This window comes from Meleagris gallopavo, chromosome 2 (assembly GCF_905368555.1).
Source record: "Meleagris gallopavo chromosome 2, MGAL_WU_HG_1.1, whole genome shotgun sequence".
In the NCBI taxonomy this organism is placed as follows: Eukaryota; Metazoa; Chordata; class Aves; order Galliformes; family Phasianidae; genus Meleagris; species Meleagris gallopavo.
Window position 1 is genome coordinate 21,790,155 of NC_139405.1, and position 16,410 is coordinate 21,806,564.

Sequence of the window (16,410 nt, forward strand, 5' to 3'; positions counted from 1 at the left end):
GTGCGACTTGAGGCCATTCAATACCTGTAATCTTATGTTGGCTTTCCTTTATAGCACAACAGTAGCATAGAACTAGACTCTTTGTCCTTGATTCTGCAACCAGGAGCACATTCAGACTCGGACTAGTTCCAGCTTGCAGTACATCTAGTTACTTTAGTAATCCACTTATTTACAGGCATATTGGCTGTAGTGAGTCTGAGGCTGGTAGGCTCCTCTCTGGATGACTGTTAGCACCTTTTGCTCTACATGCAACACTAAACTGTAACTGTTGAAACAAATGACCAATCAAGCGATCCAGGATTCTTGTAATTTTACTTATTTGGATGCTTCTTAATTTGACAAAATCCAGACTTTGCAGCATTAACTCATGGTACTGTGTTCATTTGGTCAAGTGCTGCTGTACACAGCTAGGAGTTTGGGCCTTGGCCCTGGAGGTAATATCCACCCTTTTTTGTACAGACTGCTGAGAGCTTTTTGTCTTCATAAGTGAGATCTGGAATCCAAGATGGAGCCTTTCACAGAGTGCAAACTAGAGTTGGCCCTTCTTTGTGAGATGAGAGGAGCTGTTGGAGAGATCTCACATGGCTGATGCTGAAGGTTGTTTTCTTGGCTTCTATTCACTTTTGGCTCTTATCGCTGCTCTGATTGGTTTGGGTCTGTGTTTTCCCATGCTGTTTATCTCAGCTGAAGGCAAAAGCAAAACTATTCACAGATTCATGCTGCCCAGGATGCCCGGGCTTGTGAAATTCTTCTGAGCTGAAACACCTGTGATTGCAGCTACCAGCTGTGAGGTACTGCCAGAGCAAATAAAAATCAAGAAACTTCACTTCTGAAGCATCCTTAGGGATGTTGGAGTTCTTCAGTGACTTGGTCTTTTACCAACACTACTTTTCTTCCATGTTAAGCCCTAAACTGGCAAAAATTGGTCTCAAGTCTCTGAGATAAGAGGAAGTTGTATGCCTGCCTGTGGGTCTCTGCTGCTACAGTAGCAATGTGCTTTTATTTCACACTGTTAAGAAGGTGGGTGAGGAATGAAACAGTGGGACTTATTCATGGTGTTTGCTCCACAGCTGCTTGTATCTCTTCCCTTCATGCCCTTGCACATTGTGGATAGCCTATTTTAAGGTGCACGAATATCTCTACTTCTTTAGCCTTGCTAGTTGCTGGTAGAGCAACTGGTTCCTTGTTTGTATCTCTGATTCTCATTCTGTTCTTGGGTTTTTTGTTTGCTTTTTTGTTTTTGCGAAAAAACTGTGTCCCTAATGCTCTACTGTTTAGCCATTTCTAGTGGCCTGTCTTGCTGGAGGGGAGAGATGTTTCCACTGTCGCTGGAGCCCAGTATTTCTTCTGTGTTCCATCTGTCATAAGCAGTGTGATTTCAGCAAATATGATGAGCACGAGAAGATTTGTGTAGAATTTGATTAAGAGTTTAATATAATTTGCCTGTGACCACTAATTCTTTCATCCTTTCATCATAGAAGTCAAGTGGTTCTGTGACATATCTTGATGCTTATATCCTACGTGGCCTTTTCGGACTTGCTGCTTTGTTTTTTATTGTTGAGTTTCTTTTGGGACTTGCTGAGTTGATAGCAGTGTGCTCATTCTTTGATCTTTGCCATCACTGCTGCCTTGCTTTTGCTTGTGTAATACTTAAGCTGAGGTGCAATTTGCAAGCTGGTGTAGTGAAGGAGGAGGGATGTGGAGCGGGGCTTCATTTCTGTCTAGAAGAGTAGAGAGCTGTGGGAAGTGCAAGTACTAACAGCTTTTGAACAGCATGGGGGAGAGTTCCACTGGGGATTTACTTTCACTTCAAATAATGTCTCTTTCTCAGGTTGTGAAATTCAGGAATCGAAGTACATGCTAATATAGTAACAATCATAATTTGTTCTATACCTTGTTGAAAATGCTACATTTTGAGAAAGTTCATAAACTGCATAATCTTAATTGACCTCTTAGATATTTTTTACTTTTTTTTTTTTAACTGGCTGAACGAAATGGCATATCTGTTCAATTTTTTCAACAAAAAAAGTAGATAAAAGATTACAAGTAAGAATAATGGTTTTAATATGCCTCTGCATCTTTCTTGATAGAAAATGGTGCAACCTACTTAACCTCCCCAAATACTCTAGAAGTATTTGTATTTGGAGTATTTTACTCCAAATACTCTAGGTAAGTAAACTGTACGTTAGCTGCTCCGACTGCAAGTTGCAAGGCTACAAGTAATAATTTGATTAAGTTACTACTGTAAATGATGCCTTTAGAAGATACCTGTTTAGTTTGGTATTTGCTTGCTGACTGTAATTAACAGCTCAGTGTTTTTGTTTTAACTGCATACTCTCTACTCTTAAGTAGTGATAATTACCACTAATCAAGACTCCTAATCTCAAGCAATTATAAGCTCTTACATTGTTCTAGTTGCACATTTAAAGACAATGTGTTTTTCTCATATAATTATGTTATAATCCTTAATGTTGTTAATTTCTGCTTTTCTTTTTATCTGATCAGTGTTAATTTTGTGTGACCTCACAGTGTGTTTGTTATCTGAAAAATGCCTTTGAGGCATGCATTTTGTTGTGGTTAATTTACTGTTATGTTTCATCTTCAGTGAGAAGTGATCGAGCACAAGTTTCCAAAGCTGTGCTTCTCTCAGCTCATGTATGAACTCGTACACTAGGAACCTACTGGTGAAAGAAAGTATAATTAATTATACATTTAACTCATCTATTTGTAAATTCAGCTGCTTGCTTTTTGAATTGTATTTAGGTTATCACAGGGTACTCCTTAAGAATGTAAGAGAGAGATTTTGTTTACTTTCCATTTAACTTAAAAAATAAAATAAAAAAAAATTAAATGGAGGCAGACTTTCTGGATCAGCTTTCCAGAAGGTGCAGATGAAGGTAGTTCAGTTTTAGAAAGAACTGTACACATTAGAGCAGGATGTAAGAGGCAGTTCACTGGGTGGTGTTGGTCTCACTTGTTGCTGTATAGTTCTTACGCACACATTTTGTATGCAGGGGCTTTGGATGAGTGCATTTTGAACAAATCATCAGTCTGATGATTCATCTCAGGAACCGCATGCAGCACTTCTGTAATTGGGGTAATTTCAAACCTCTCATTCTAACAGATAGAAATTCTTCTTCTTATAATTCTAAAATCAGATCCCAGATCTTTTATCTGTGCTGAGACCTACAGTGACTTGTATTTATTTCTCTATTCTTATTTGTTACATCATAAAAAGTAGCATATTATTTGGTGGCCTTTCCAACCCGTGTCTGACCTTCATGATTCACTTATGCGAGTAATTGGCTATTGAAATTACTACTCTTTTATCTTTGACGTTATTTAAACACTAGTTTAAATGGTGTGAGACAGACTGCATTGTAAATGGGTAGCCGCGTTGCTGGGGACAACGTTTTTCTTTATCTCTTGTCAGGGAAGTATATTTATGCCTTGGTGGTGACAGAAAACCTCTTTCCTTTCTGAGTGATCTTGACATTCGTGGAGGTGTTTGCTCTCTGCTTGATGTGGTGCAGCTTTGTAGGCAGTGTTAGAACAGGCTGTTGCTTGTTCTGCAGAAGAGGTGCTCTCCTTGGTCAGTGTTTAGGTATGGTCGCTACAGACTTGTTCCTAGACACTGTTCCTCAAAACCTGCTGCAGAGCCTCCTTCCAGCTGATGTATACAAGAAAGATCTTGAGGTCACATTTGTGACCTCACTGCATGAGATGTGCTTGTGGCCTTGCTTGAATCAAATCCATGCCTCTCAAGGACATTCCCTTCTCCTTCCCATGTTCTTTCTCTTTCTTCCTTTTGTCCCTTGTGCCTAAGATGACTAAGGAATTGATAGTTTCTACAGAGCTTGCAAGGCAGCACTATAAACTCCAGCCAATGGCTCCAGAGACCTTTGGATGTTGGACATGAAACTGTATGACTTGCATTGTCACTGTTACAGGGCGGTGGGCTCATGTCACAGGATTCAGTCTGTTGTGAGAACAAAGATCTTAAGATTCTGCTCAGTCCTAAATTCCCCAACTTTCTTCTTCTGATAGTGTTAGATTCTCAGGTCTTTCTGAGGCAGCAGTGAACTGCAATGGATTTATTTCATTATTCCTTTGAAAAAGGGAAAAGGGACATAGCTCACTATTCCTGTGTAGAAGAGGTCAATGTTTAATATGCTAATGTACCTATCCAATTTTAGGCTGCAAAAATCCTTGACTTTAATGTGTCTTTAATAGTTATAAAGTGGTTAGCTAATGATAAATTATGGATTGTGAGTTTGGAGATTTTTTTTTTTTTAATAAAAAATTAATGTAGGCAGGAATAATTTTTCTTGCTAATATAATTGGTCATACTGGAGCATAGTAGCTGCAATTTGCAGTGGAAATTGCTCTAGGATTGCTCACCTCATAATAATTGAAATGAAGAATCAAATTTCTTTTCTTTAGACTTAATGCAAATGGACAGTTATGGGATAGATGGGGACCATTTTACCTTTGTTGGTACAGAGCTATACATCCCAAGATACTGAATCTGTAAGTCTCACCATGTGCCAGAGCATGTAATACAGTTTTATGCCCACAAATATTGTTGTCCAGAAATCCACAGGTAAGAATTTGCTTGTGATCCTGTGCCTTATTTGTCATCCTGTTTCAGCATTGTATTGGCTGCTGGAGGAATAATGTTTGTGGGTGACCTACCCTGCTGCAATGTTCAGGGAGTGGGACTGCAGAGTTTTTTGGGTGTTTTTTTTGTGGGGATCCTAGTAAAGGTCCACATAAATAAGGAGTGCAGCAACATTTCAGGGGTCATGTTTGCATCTGCATCACAGAGAGCTGAACAGGACATACTAAGGGAAAGATAATGCTATTTGGTTGCAAAGTGTTCGCAAATTAAGCAGTATATATAGTCAATCTTTTTTTTTTTTCCTCCTTTTTTTTCCTTTTTCCTCAAGCATTTCTTCATCGTTCGGGACTCATTGCATCAGACTTTCAGAGAAATAATCTACAAATTTCTAGTCACTGTATCTCTTGCTGTATTTACCCTGTATCACTATATTGATCTCTCTACTTTTTTAAAAATTGAGTTTGCACGTTTTTGTATTTATGTGTCAAAGGAAATTGGCATCTTATTATGTTTGATGGAAGAAAGCACTTGAAATGCAGTAAGTGATAAGCCCTGCTTACCACCTGTTTGTTGAGACTTCATCTGAGATTCAAAGGAAAGATCTCATGTGAGATTCAGTGAACGCTTTAAATGGTCTCTCTTGCTCTTCTGCAGAAACAGCTCAGACGTCTGCCAAAAGAGTGAGTTTTTAGGAGAAAGGTAGTCTAACTGAAGTGCAGGACCAGGCGTTAAGATTTTCTAATTGCCCTGCAACTCTTTTTAATTCAGTTTTCAGGACATATGTGGATGAGAAAGGGATCACACCATGGAAACCTAGAGACCTAAAGCACTGTGGTGCAACCTTATGTTCTTTTTTTTCTTTCTTTCTTTTCTTTTGATGGGCTTATGTAGGGAAGCTTAGATTTGAGTTTTTAAGTGTACTTATTTATGAGGTTTGGTTTGAGTAGCCTCCTGTATGAAACGAAAAGTTCTAACATAGGTCTGAAGCTCAAATTCCATGCCTTGATATGAGCCTTGCACTTTGAGAAGTTGCTTTCTTTAGAACGACTGTGTAGCAGTTCTCTTGGACAAGGTTTAATATTGCAATGCTAACCAACTTAATTGGGCTGGTGCAGAACTGCCTTTTCAACCTTTCCAGGCTGTTCAGATCATTTTAGGTCAAATGTAATCAAATCTATAAATTCATAGCTATTGGCTTAGAGAATATGAATTATTTCCTAAAGTAGCATCAGTAGTAGTTTGAGTGACCAACTATGTTTGAGTTGAATAGTAGTTTGAGTTTTAACTATGGATGGATATTGCCCATTCAGCAGCATGGTTGTTAGATGCTGGCTTCCTATTTTGAGTAATGCTCTATGTTTTCCTACCTTGGTTATACAGCAATTGTTACCCTAACATATAGCGTCATGTAAGGCAATTGTTATCTTCAGTACAAAAACTAAACACATAGAAGTGATGTTTAGTGCCTTGTAACAAAGCTTTACTTTGAATAGGAATTCAAATTACTAAAAGCACTAAGACCAAGATTTCTTGCTATTAATCCTTTAGGAAATAAGTAAAACCATAGAAAAAATGAGTGTTACATCAAATACCATCCTTAAAGTATTCGTGTAACCATTGAAATCTCTGGATATTTAAATACTTAAATAAGAGCTAGATATCCTGAATACCACTTTATGTATTTGTTTCAAGCAGTGTCAGTTATGTGGCACCTGCCCAGCTGGTCGGAGAGATGAAGGTAGACTGATGCAATTGGTCCTGAAAGAGTAGTGCTGGAATTGTCTGACATAAAGCTGAGCTGCCTCCCTCTTTCTGCTTTTAACAGTTGTTTTTGTTTGTGTCATTTCTGATAGCAAAAATCCTTTAGCTGTTTTCATAGAGACATATATGATAGGCTAAAGCCTGGAATTCCCATGCAGCTGTTAACCTGTCTAGCATTCCTGAAGCGTTATGGAGCCTCATTCATATTTGATTCAGAGTTTGCTCAGTGGATACAGTTAATACTTTCTGGTGCTTCCTGATCAATCTAATGGATTGAAAGAGTAAAGAGGTATGTAGATGGTCTAAGCCAGGTCAGTGCCCCCAGGTGCAAGCTCCTGCTCATCTGTATGGGGGATAGTTGGAAAAGAAGAGAGCTGGTCTCTGCAAGAACTCGTGGAAATCGAAGAAATCATACAATGTCAGGAAAGAATTCTGTGGAGGAACAGCTGCTTAAAAGCCTTGAGCTAGTCTAAATTTAAATTGCATCTCTCAATTATCAGGGAAGAGACTGTCCTGTAAGCTTCTCTTACACATTATTAAAGGTTTTTTTTGTTTGTCATAAAATCCTAAAGCATCTTAGTTGGCTTAAGGATATCTGAATACAATGCTGACCTGAATAAATAGCAGTGCTCTCAAAGGAATGAATATGTATGTTTGTATAAAGAGGGCGTGGGAGGAAATAACAGCAAAAATCGGGATTTAGATAAAGCAAAAAGATATCTTTTAGAAATATGACTTTTCTGTTATTTACTTTTTTTTTTTTTTCTTGGAGTGGAACATATTTGATACAATTCAGTGCCTGCTTGAAGGGACAGGAGATGATAAAGGGGAGAAGGTACTCAGCAAGCCAGAGCACTTACCAGTGGTTATTTGCTATCTAACTTCTCCTCTCCTTCTGCACTCAGCCTCTCACCTACTGGTCACCAACCAGATTCCTGACGTAGAAAAGCTCTCTGTGAGGCCCCCTGTCCTTCTCTTTTATCCAGTGCTGGTTTTGCTTAAAGAGCCTCTGTAAGCCATGATTGCCACCAACCCACTGTCCTATCTTGGCTTTTGGAAGGCAGATTTAGTCAAATCCCATGTACTTTCATTTGCTTGGAATACTACTGGATATATTGCCTTTTGTTCTATCACATGCTTTTTATTAACGACTTGTTGATCCACCAGCTGGCTTTGGAACTGTGCCTGATGCAATCAGAAGAGCAGTGTGGCCAGCTACAGTTGAGGGCATTAGCTTTTGCCTCAGGCCTTGCTGTTCTGCCTGAAGAATATAAAACATAATGCAAGTTTTTATGTATTATTAAAGTTACATCTATAAATCACTGACCCGTAGTAGCTGTTTATTACATATTCCATCTTCTGCTTTGATACATTGTTGTTGTCACACTGAGGTGGGTAATGATGACTCGGCTTACTACTGTGGTAATGCACTTAGAGCTTGGAAATCTGTCACTGATGGCATTTCAACACAGGCACTATAAACCAGAGATGAAATTTTAAAGTATTTGCTGTCAAGCTATTTGTCTTAAATTTTTTGTATCTTCTATTGTGGTTCCATAAGGGTTTTGATGCTACTGAATTGTTTGATAGACAAAGAAAAATAGTTGCGGTTCGGGAGGTCTGTGCTGCAGGGACTCGCCATCACCAAAGAACAGGTGGTGGTCCTTGTTTTGCAGTGCGAAGCCTGACCTGTAAAATGCTTGTGCTCATCAGGTCTTCCTAACAAAACACCAGGATAGCATGCATTTTGATGGAATTGGCTTTTCTTACAGCACAATGGAACACAGGTCAAAATCCACAACATTTTATTATACCTATTGTTTTTTTTTCTTTTTTTTTTTTTTTTTCTTTTTACAGCCCTTCTGTATGCAACCATTTTTGGTAATGTGACAACCATATTTCAGCAAATGTATGCTAATACGAACAGATATCATGAAATGCTGAACAGTGTCCGAGACTTTCTAAAGCTCTATCAGGTTCCTAAAGGACTGAGTGAACGTGTGATGGATTACATTGTCTCCACCTGGTCAATGTCCAGAGGAATAGATACTGAAAAGGTGAGTAAATTAAACTGCAGGGAAACAATTCACATCCTGGAAGTATTGCATTGGAATAAACAGGAGGTACTTCCATAGTAAAGACAACGTTCTTTAAATAGTACCAAGTAGCATTTTCCTTTTATTTTAAGCTCTTAAATGCAGCATTTCAGCTATTCTGTCATACTGACTTATGTTAGTGGTAGAAGTCTGTGTGTATTGCTGGCTATGGAGTATAACGTGTTAGAAAAAACAATGAAAGAGCTTGGGTTTCAGTAAGTAAAGAAAATAACTTTAAAATTCTAATACAACTTCAGAATTTCTTCAAATGAGATTTTTATGCATTTTTTTTCTTTTGAGATGTTTGCAGGCATGTGAGCCTGCAAAGTATGATTTGTTTTGCCTTGGCAGAATTTAAATGTAATATTGGAGATACAGTGATGACAACCAGATTTCATTAATAATAATAATGTGTTGTTTAAAAGCTGCTTTGCTATGAGGTGAACACTATCATGCTCATTAATTGAATTTACAAGTGAAATTTCCATTGTGTGTTTTAGCATGACAGATGGCCCTTCTCTTGTACAAACTACTTTCTGCTCTCCTATTAGTTGCAAACTTTTATGGAGATTGATGCTGTTTTACTTCTGCTTTGTGGTTTGTGGGTGGTTCATTCAGGAAATCATAAGAGAGTTCCAGTCACCAGCCTTCTGGTTGGCTGCTTAGTCTTGTATTGAGGACTGTAGATGCTGGAATTAGAGCAAACAAAGTCATTTCTGTCTCGGTGTTAAATTAATGTTATGGACAGATGCAGCCTCCACTCTGCTGTCTGGAGGCCAATGGTTACAGAGGTTTGTTTGCTTTCCTCAGTGGTCTTCAGCATATCTACTATTTAGATCTCAGATTGGGATTCTGGAAGCACTCCCCCTAACAATTAGCTTTACGAAGGAAAGGATGTTTTAGTGCTGGACAGTGCTGATTAGAAGATGCTCTGTTTTCTCATGAAATATCTTTGAGGTTATAAGTACTGAGGCAGACACACTTAGGGAAGATAGATAGCAAAAAGAATGCTGGTGCTTTCTTTCACCCCCTAATACAAACTCCAGTCATTGTTTTAATGTAGCAGCAAGAAAAAATTGCTATGTAATTTTTAGCTTATCTTCAAAGTCCATTTTCCTCTGGTAAAAAGAGAAATACTTTAAGATAGCCTTAGGAGAAGCTGGATAACCAAACCTAGCACAACTCACTGCAGCCTCTGACATTTATCTTAATAAACAGAAAAAAACTCTGCAATTATCAGAGCATCAAAGAGCATAATATGGTGTTATCTCAATAACTGGTGTGCTCATAGCTGAGCTGCCACCGATGATGACATGTAAAGCCAAGAAATCAACTTTCATCTGCATTGCAAAGCTAACACGATCCAAGACTGAGTAATGGCTCGCCAATCCATCAAATCTGAGGTTCGTTGATTTTGATGCCTCTGTATGACTTCTATCGTGTCATGCAATGAATAAAACATGTTTTGTTCCTAAGACGGAACAGTGATAGTTGTGCTGCTGTGTAATGCAACACAGTTTTCTACATATGAAGCAGATAGTTAAAGATAATTTTAAAACAGAACCAACCTTCTCGCTATTTTGTAGGCCGTATATTTGTCAATTCAGTGTTAATTACAGACATGCTAGGGAGTGAATAATCAGCTAAAAACCAAAGTCTAGAAGTCTAGAAAAATGCTACTATAACAAAATTTAACCAAGAGCTGCTGAGATCTAAAATTAAGCTGTGATGATCTGTTTTATATCTCCCATATAAATGAAAATCTTCTGCTGTTTGTCTGTAGCTTTCCAATATGTTTAATCCCTATTTATTTTTATGAAGTACGGAGACATCTTAAATGGAGAATGGAAAATTAGCTAACTTCCTCTTAAAATGGGAAACCAAGAGGTTTTTGGATAAGAGCCTCGCTTTAAATATTCTTTTGTATATTCAGGTTTTCTCGTTGCTATTTCTATTACAGCAGCCTTTTGTGTATGTGATGTTCAAGTAACTGTGGAGAGTGTGTGTGTGTGTGCCAAATTTCGGCAAGCATCTGAAAATACAGAATGTTTTTATTGTCAGAGGAAATGAGATAATTGCAGAGGCAGCTATGGCTGTTGCCTCTGTTCCATGTTAAATGCTGATCTTTCTGCCCAAACTCATTCTGGTGGGTCTAGAAGTCTGAGAACTGGCAGGTTTGGGGTCTATTCGCTGTGAGACAGGTGAGAAAAGTCATCCTCGAGTGTCCCACAACTAAACATTATGGAAATATATCTCTTTCCGAAGTGATATCTGTAATAGCAAGTCTGCTTGGGGGTGAGCCAAAGGTAATTTTAACAACAGTAGAGCCATTTGCCCTTGGAGTATCCTGGTACCACTTCCTTGCAGAGAGTTCAGAGCTCAGCTCTTTGCTTGGAGGTTTTGCATAGAGCCACAAGGAGGGGGTGGAGGCATATAGCCATCGTGTTTTCTGTGTTACCTCTGTGTTTTCCATCAGGGTTTCCATGCAGAAAAAGGTGTGGGATTAACACTGAAGCTCACTCAGAGTGCTCCTTAATTGGAGGAGATAGGTATTAACAAGAAGAAAGACAGACTCGTCCTACTCAGAATGTTTTTCTCAAAGAATGTGCTTGAAATGTACTTCCTCACAGTCTTTATCTTCTGAGGATTTTGTCGTCCTCGTTCATGTTATGTGTTTCCAGAGATTTTACCAGGAACTCTTAATCTGTACATGGAGTAGTAATTCTGCATTCCTTCCACTCAGCTGCCTGTATTACATTAAGAAGGTTCAGAAATAGTCCTGACCGGTACTGCAGTGCTAGACATCAATTTATGTACTTTGGAGGACGCATCATTAATAGCTGTGAGGAATGTTGCATTTGGAAGATCAAGTTGCCCAACACATACTGTTGAAATCCCTTCTATTCTAACAAAAAATCTGTTACTGCTACTGAGGGGGTGACTTTTAAATACTTACAAGTCTCAATATTGAGCTAATGAAACTTCTAATAAAACTTAGGTAATTTGATATTCGGCAGAGCATGTTGCTAAGATGAAAATGTTTTCCTTCAGGTATTATAAAGTAGAGTGAGTGCTGTGGCTTATGTCTACATATAATATAGAAGTAAGCGTACGAACTGAGGTTAGAAATCTTAGGAGGAGGAGGAAAGCAATTATTTAAGCAGTGTTTTAAGGGATAAAACAGGAATGGATAGTCATATGTCATGTTCAAGCCATGCAGAGGAATTGATTGCCTGATTTCCTTTTCAGGTTTTGCAGATATGCCCTAAGGATATGAGAGCAGATATTTGTGTTCATCTGAACCGCAAAGTTTTCAAAGAGCACCCAGCCTTTAGGCTGGCAAGCGATGGGTGCCTTCGAGCACTTGCAATGGAATTTCAGACAGTGCACTGTGCCCCGGGAGACCTGATCTACCATGCTGGTGAGAGCGTCGACAGCCTTTGCTTTGTGGTTTCGGGGTCTTTGGAAGTAATCCAGGATGACGAGGTTGTTGCTATACTGGGTGAGTTTCACAGCTGATACACACATTGAGTGCAAGTATAAATGCATAGATTGTTTTTATAGCCTCTTGTACTCAAGCACTTAAGTAATTCTTTATTAAAACTCCAGTTGACTTACTTTTATCACAGCCTAGTGTGGTGTACTTTAAAGAAATAGGCAGCCGTGTTGCATTAGATGCTTATTGTCTGGAAAAATTAAATAGAAGGGAAAAAAAGTACATAGTATCATGCAGAAGCATTGCATGAAGTCATTGGCTTGTCCTCCTGTTCCACATAGGTGAATAGAAAAGGTAATTATCTTGTGTGCAGATTGCTTCAACTCTCTTTCTTCTCATCAATGGAAACATTGAGAGGTTGCTCTTGGTGTTCTTCCTGTCTTGCCATATTTCTTTTAATGAGAAAATCTATTTAGGACTTCAGAAAACTTACTTTTAAAGGCCTCCTTACCTGCCTTCTTTCCATCCTCCTGATAAAAATCTAGTTTTGCTGAACTATTTTTGTATTAGCTTTATTTTAGATTTTGTTGAAACAATATTTAGCTCAATAAGTCAAAGTAATATAGAAATTCGTGGCAGTTATGTTAACATGGAGTGACAGCTTTAGGTTGGAGGCGCTAAAAAGTAGCTGATAGTGCTATGAACAACATTCTGAAGCAAAACTGGGAGAAGAGTGTGATAATCCAATAGATGTAGATAAATGATGGGGTGGCTGGAACATTGAAAATGTGATACTTATCCTTTGATTCTGTCAGGCCCTTTTGTGATAAAGTAAGTTCTCATGGTGGCTTTATCCAGTACCTGTCACTCATAGAAGCCTGGTAAAGAACTTGATAAGCCTAATTATTCTGAACACATACACTCAACTCTAAGAGGAATGTCTACTGGAAAATGAGGGTGGTGATAATATTCAGAGTTCAGTTTTCCTCTACTTCTAAAGAGAATTGCATACATAGCACAGCATGAATTTCATGTTCTGAAGAGTCAAGTTCATAATGTTTTGTGCTACACAAGAAACTAAAAAAAGGTGAAAAATAGTGGGATAACTGTTTCTTTTTTTCAGGAATCAGGCTGTGAAGCCAACTATTGAAAGTTTCTCCATCCTGATGAAAGTGGTTAACTGAAGTTCTTCCCTATTCTAAATCAGTAGGAACTGTATTCCTTCAGCACTGTGTATTGCAACAACCCCATTACTGAAGATGCTGCAGGAGGTAGATGTTAGGCAGGAAATCTTGGCCTTTGCAGTCTCAGTTTTCTTATCAGTAGAACAGCAACGATTTTTTTTAAATTTCATTTTCAGCTAAACTTGCCAAGCATTTGATAAAAGTACACCAGATAAAACAAGGTACTACAAGGAAAGAAAGTGAAGCCTGCATTGCACAAGAAACATGATTGTTGCTGAGCATTCAGACAGAGCAGCTTATTCCATAAGTTTTGTTTACCAATCACAACAAAGCACAGCTCAGAAGATCTGGCACGTAGTAGCAAACCATGTGAAGAGTTCTGTAGGGTAATTTCAGTTAACAGATATTACAGGGTGACTATAATCTCCTCATAGACATTCTTGAAAAAAAAAAAAAAAAAAAAAAACAAAGACAAAACAGTGCATAAGTTATTTCAGGTGAATTATTTGCTCAGGTTTGGCTGTCACAGAATAAAGCAGGCTTTGCAATTTGCAATGTAGCCTGTATCTTCTGCATAATAGAAGAATAAATTGCATCTCTAAATTACTGTATGTGACTGCGATACATTAAGTAAACCAAAGGCAATCTACACTTGATCTGTACAATATCCAATTCATATGAAAAATTTTCAAGTTCTGGAATCGTTTAGCCTTGCAGAAGGCATATAGAAGTGTATCGTAGCCTTGGAGTACATTTTGTGCACTTGCATTGACTCACGTAACAAGTATATTCTCCATTCAGGCTGAAGTTCTTACAAGAAAGAACTGACTTAGATTGCCCCGGATTAGTGGGAGTACTGATTTAGAAGAACTTGCACATGGGTCAGAAGTGGAAAAAAATTTACTCTGTTTTGGATCACCTAATATTACATTTCCTGTTAATTTGACTTAGAGATGATTTGGCTCACAAAATGAGTAAATTAAAAAAAAAAAAGAAGTCACTACAGCATTTATATTAAAAGTTTAAAGAAATTTGTATGAAATTGGATTTGCTGGGATGAAAAACACATTTTTGAATTGTATCCAAAACTTCTACTGAAATAAAGAAATTACTAATTCTAATGTACCACAGATTATTGGACTTGATGTGTTAAAAAAAATAAAAATAAAAATTAATCCCCTCCCCATCCCTAAGAGAAATTTGTCTTTAAGAAAGGTGATTTATTTATAATTTGTGATTCATTCCAAAGCAAACGGTAAAGAAAGCAAGACAGTAAGACAAGCCACTGTACCACTGTGCTCTTTTACGTTAATGTTTCAATCAGGAGGGGAATTATGTAGAAGTGGACTTTGGCTAGCAGGAAGCAGCATGGATGAAATACAGTTCAGTTTTCTGTAGTTCCCTCTTCTTCCATTTATACCATTGTTATTGCTTAGAAAAAGGTTTGAGGTATGCTCAGCACTTTATGGAAGACAAATAATGTGGTCCCTGTCCTGAAGAGAACTGAGTGGACTGTATGTCATCCAGGACTTCCATTAAGAAACTGTTTTCTAGCTGACTTTGCTTTTAACTTTTCGAAGCATAACCCATTTGGATTGATGCTGCTTTATCCATCAGAGGCTGTTATCTCTTTGAACTACCTTTGCTTAAAAACTTACCCATTTATCCAAATGTGGTTAAGGAAAATGGGTTATTTTTGTCACTGCTGAAAAACAATTAGGAATGTATATGCACTTCAGTGGGCAACACTCATTTCTCTGCTTTGGATCATAACTTTCAGGCTGAGCCACTGGCCATCTGAAAACCTAACCTTGTCATGGGCCTTTAAAAGGTAAAATTTACTCCTCCTCAGGAGAGATTTGCTGGATTTTAATATAATGAATATCTTAAAAAAAAATCCCCCCTGACATCTTATGATCTCAGACAAGGATCATAAGCTCTGGCTACAGCTTACTTAAGATGAACAGGGGAAAGGTGATAGTAGGAGGAGCATGAAATTAAGCTAGTCTCGCTAGTTGTTTCTTAATTTAGGGAGGTTGGAGGACCTGAACTGTCTTTTAATGCACTTTTTGTACTTTTTACATTATGAAGGTCTGTGTTTCCTTAGTGCAGCATGAGATTGTTTTTTAGAACTGCAGTAAGCAAGAAATTGCTAGAACTGTTGAGTAGATGTTATGCCGTTGCCGAGGCTGTGGTACTTCTGAGGCTTCAGTCTTTTAGTCTGTGGCCCTTCTTATCTCTCCTCAGTGTTGTTAGAGGAAGTACTAGCTTACTAGCTCTTGTGTTACATCTCTAATTGCATGTGTGCAATGGAAATGTAATAAAAGTTGTAAAATGGAAAGAAAAAAAAACACATGGCATAGTAGCTAGTACCAAAGTTAACTTGTATTTTCTAGAAACACAGTGAAAGAGAGGATATAAACCTTTTTAGAAAAGAAATAATATTGTGGTGTTGTACAAATATCTGATCAAGAATGCTAAGATAAAGATGCTTCTTAGTAGAAGGTAATCAGTTCTAACTTAGAGATTGTATTCAAAGACTCAACTGAAAATCCCTCTTTTCTAGTGAGAATGAATGAGGCAACGGATTCTTGGACTGAGGTTGAATCCAACCAGTCCAGTTTAAAACTGAAATCTTTAAAATTTCAGAAAGCCTTTCAGCAAAAGATTAAAACAAGGGATGGAACACCTCTTCTACAAGGACAGGCTGAGTGAGCTGGTGCTTTTCATCCTGGGGAAGAGAAGACTCCAAAGTGACCTGATAACAGCCTTTCAGTATCTAAAGGGGAGCTACAGGAAAGAAGACGACAGACTCTTCAGCAGGATCTGTTGTGACAGAACAACAGGAAATGGTTTCAAGCTTAAAGAGGATAGATTTAGGTTAGATATAAGGAAAAAGTCACTTACAGTGAGGGTGGTGAAACACTGGCACAGGCTGTGCAAAGAGCAGATGGATGTCCCGTTCCTGGAGACATTCAAGGCCAGGCTGGATTAGCTCTGAGCAACCTGATCGAACCGTGGATATCCCTGTTTGTTTCAGGGGAGGTTGGACTAGATGGCCTTTAAAGGTCCCTTCCAACTCTAAGGATTCTGTGATTCTATGAAACTGAGAGAAGATGAGCCTTGAAATTAGGATGACAGACTTTTTCTTGTCTTGTCTTTGTCTTGTTCATTGTCTTGTTCTTAAATTTTCAGACTGCTGCAATATTTGTTGGCTAATTGCTCCCAGAGGGCTTGACTGCAGGGCAAATCTTCACTGTGTGAATTGTTCAAAGTTGCCGAAGTGGTCTTGATGATCCCTGCAAGAGGATC

At 38.2% G+C, this 16,410-nt stretch overlaps 1 protein-coding gene across 1 annotated transcript in view; it reads left to right on the forward strand.

The window, feature by feature from the left end:
• Positions 1 to 16,410, forward strand: part of KCNH1 (potassium voltage-gated channel subfamily H member 1) — a 180,833-nt gene that overhangs the window by 77,862 nt on the left and 86,561 nt on the right. Inside the window, exons 8-9 of the mRNA XM_085219311.1 lie at positions 8,240 to 8,439; positions 11,728 to 11,980. Coding sequence (XP_085075437.1) covers positions 8,240 to 8,439; positions 11,728 to 11,980 — 453 coding nt within the window. The remainder of the gene's footprint in view (positions 1 to 8,239; positions 8,440 to 11,727; positions 11,981 to 16,410) is intronic.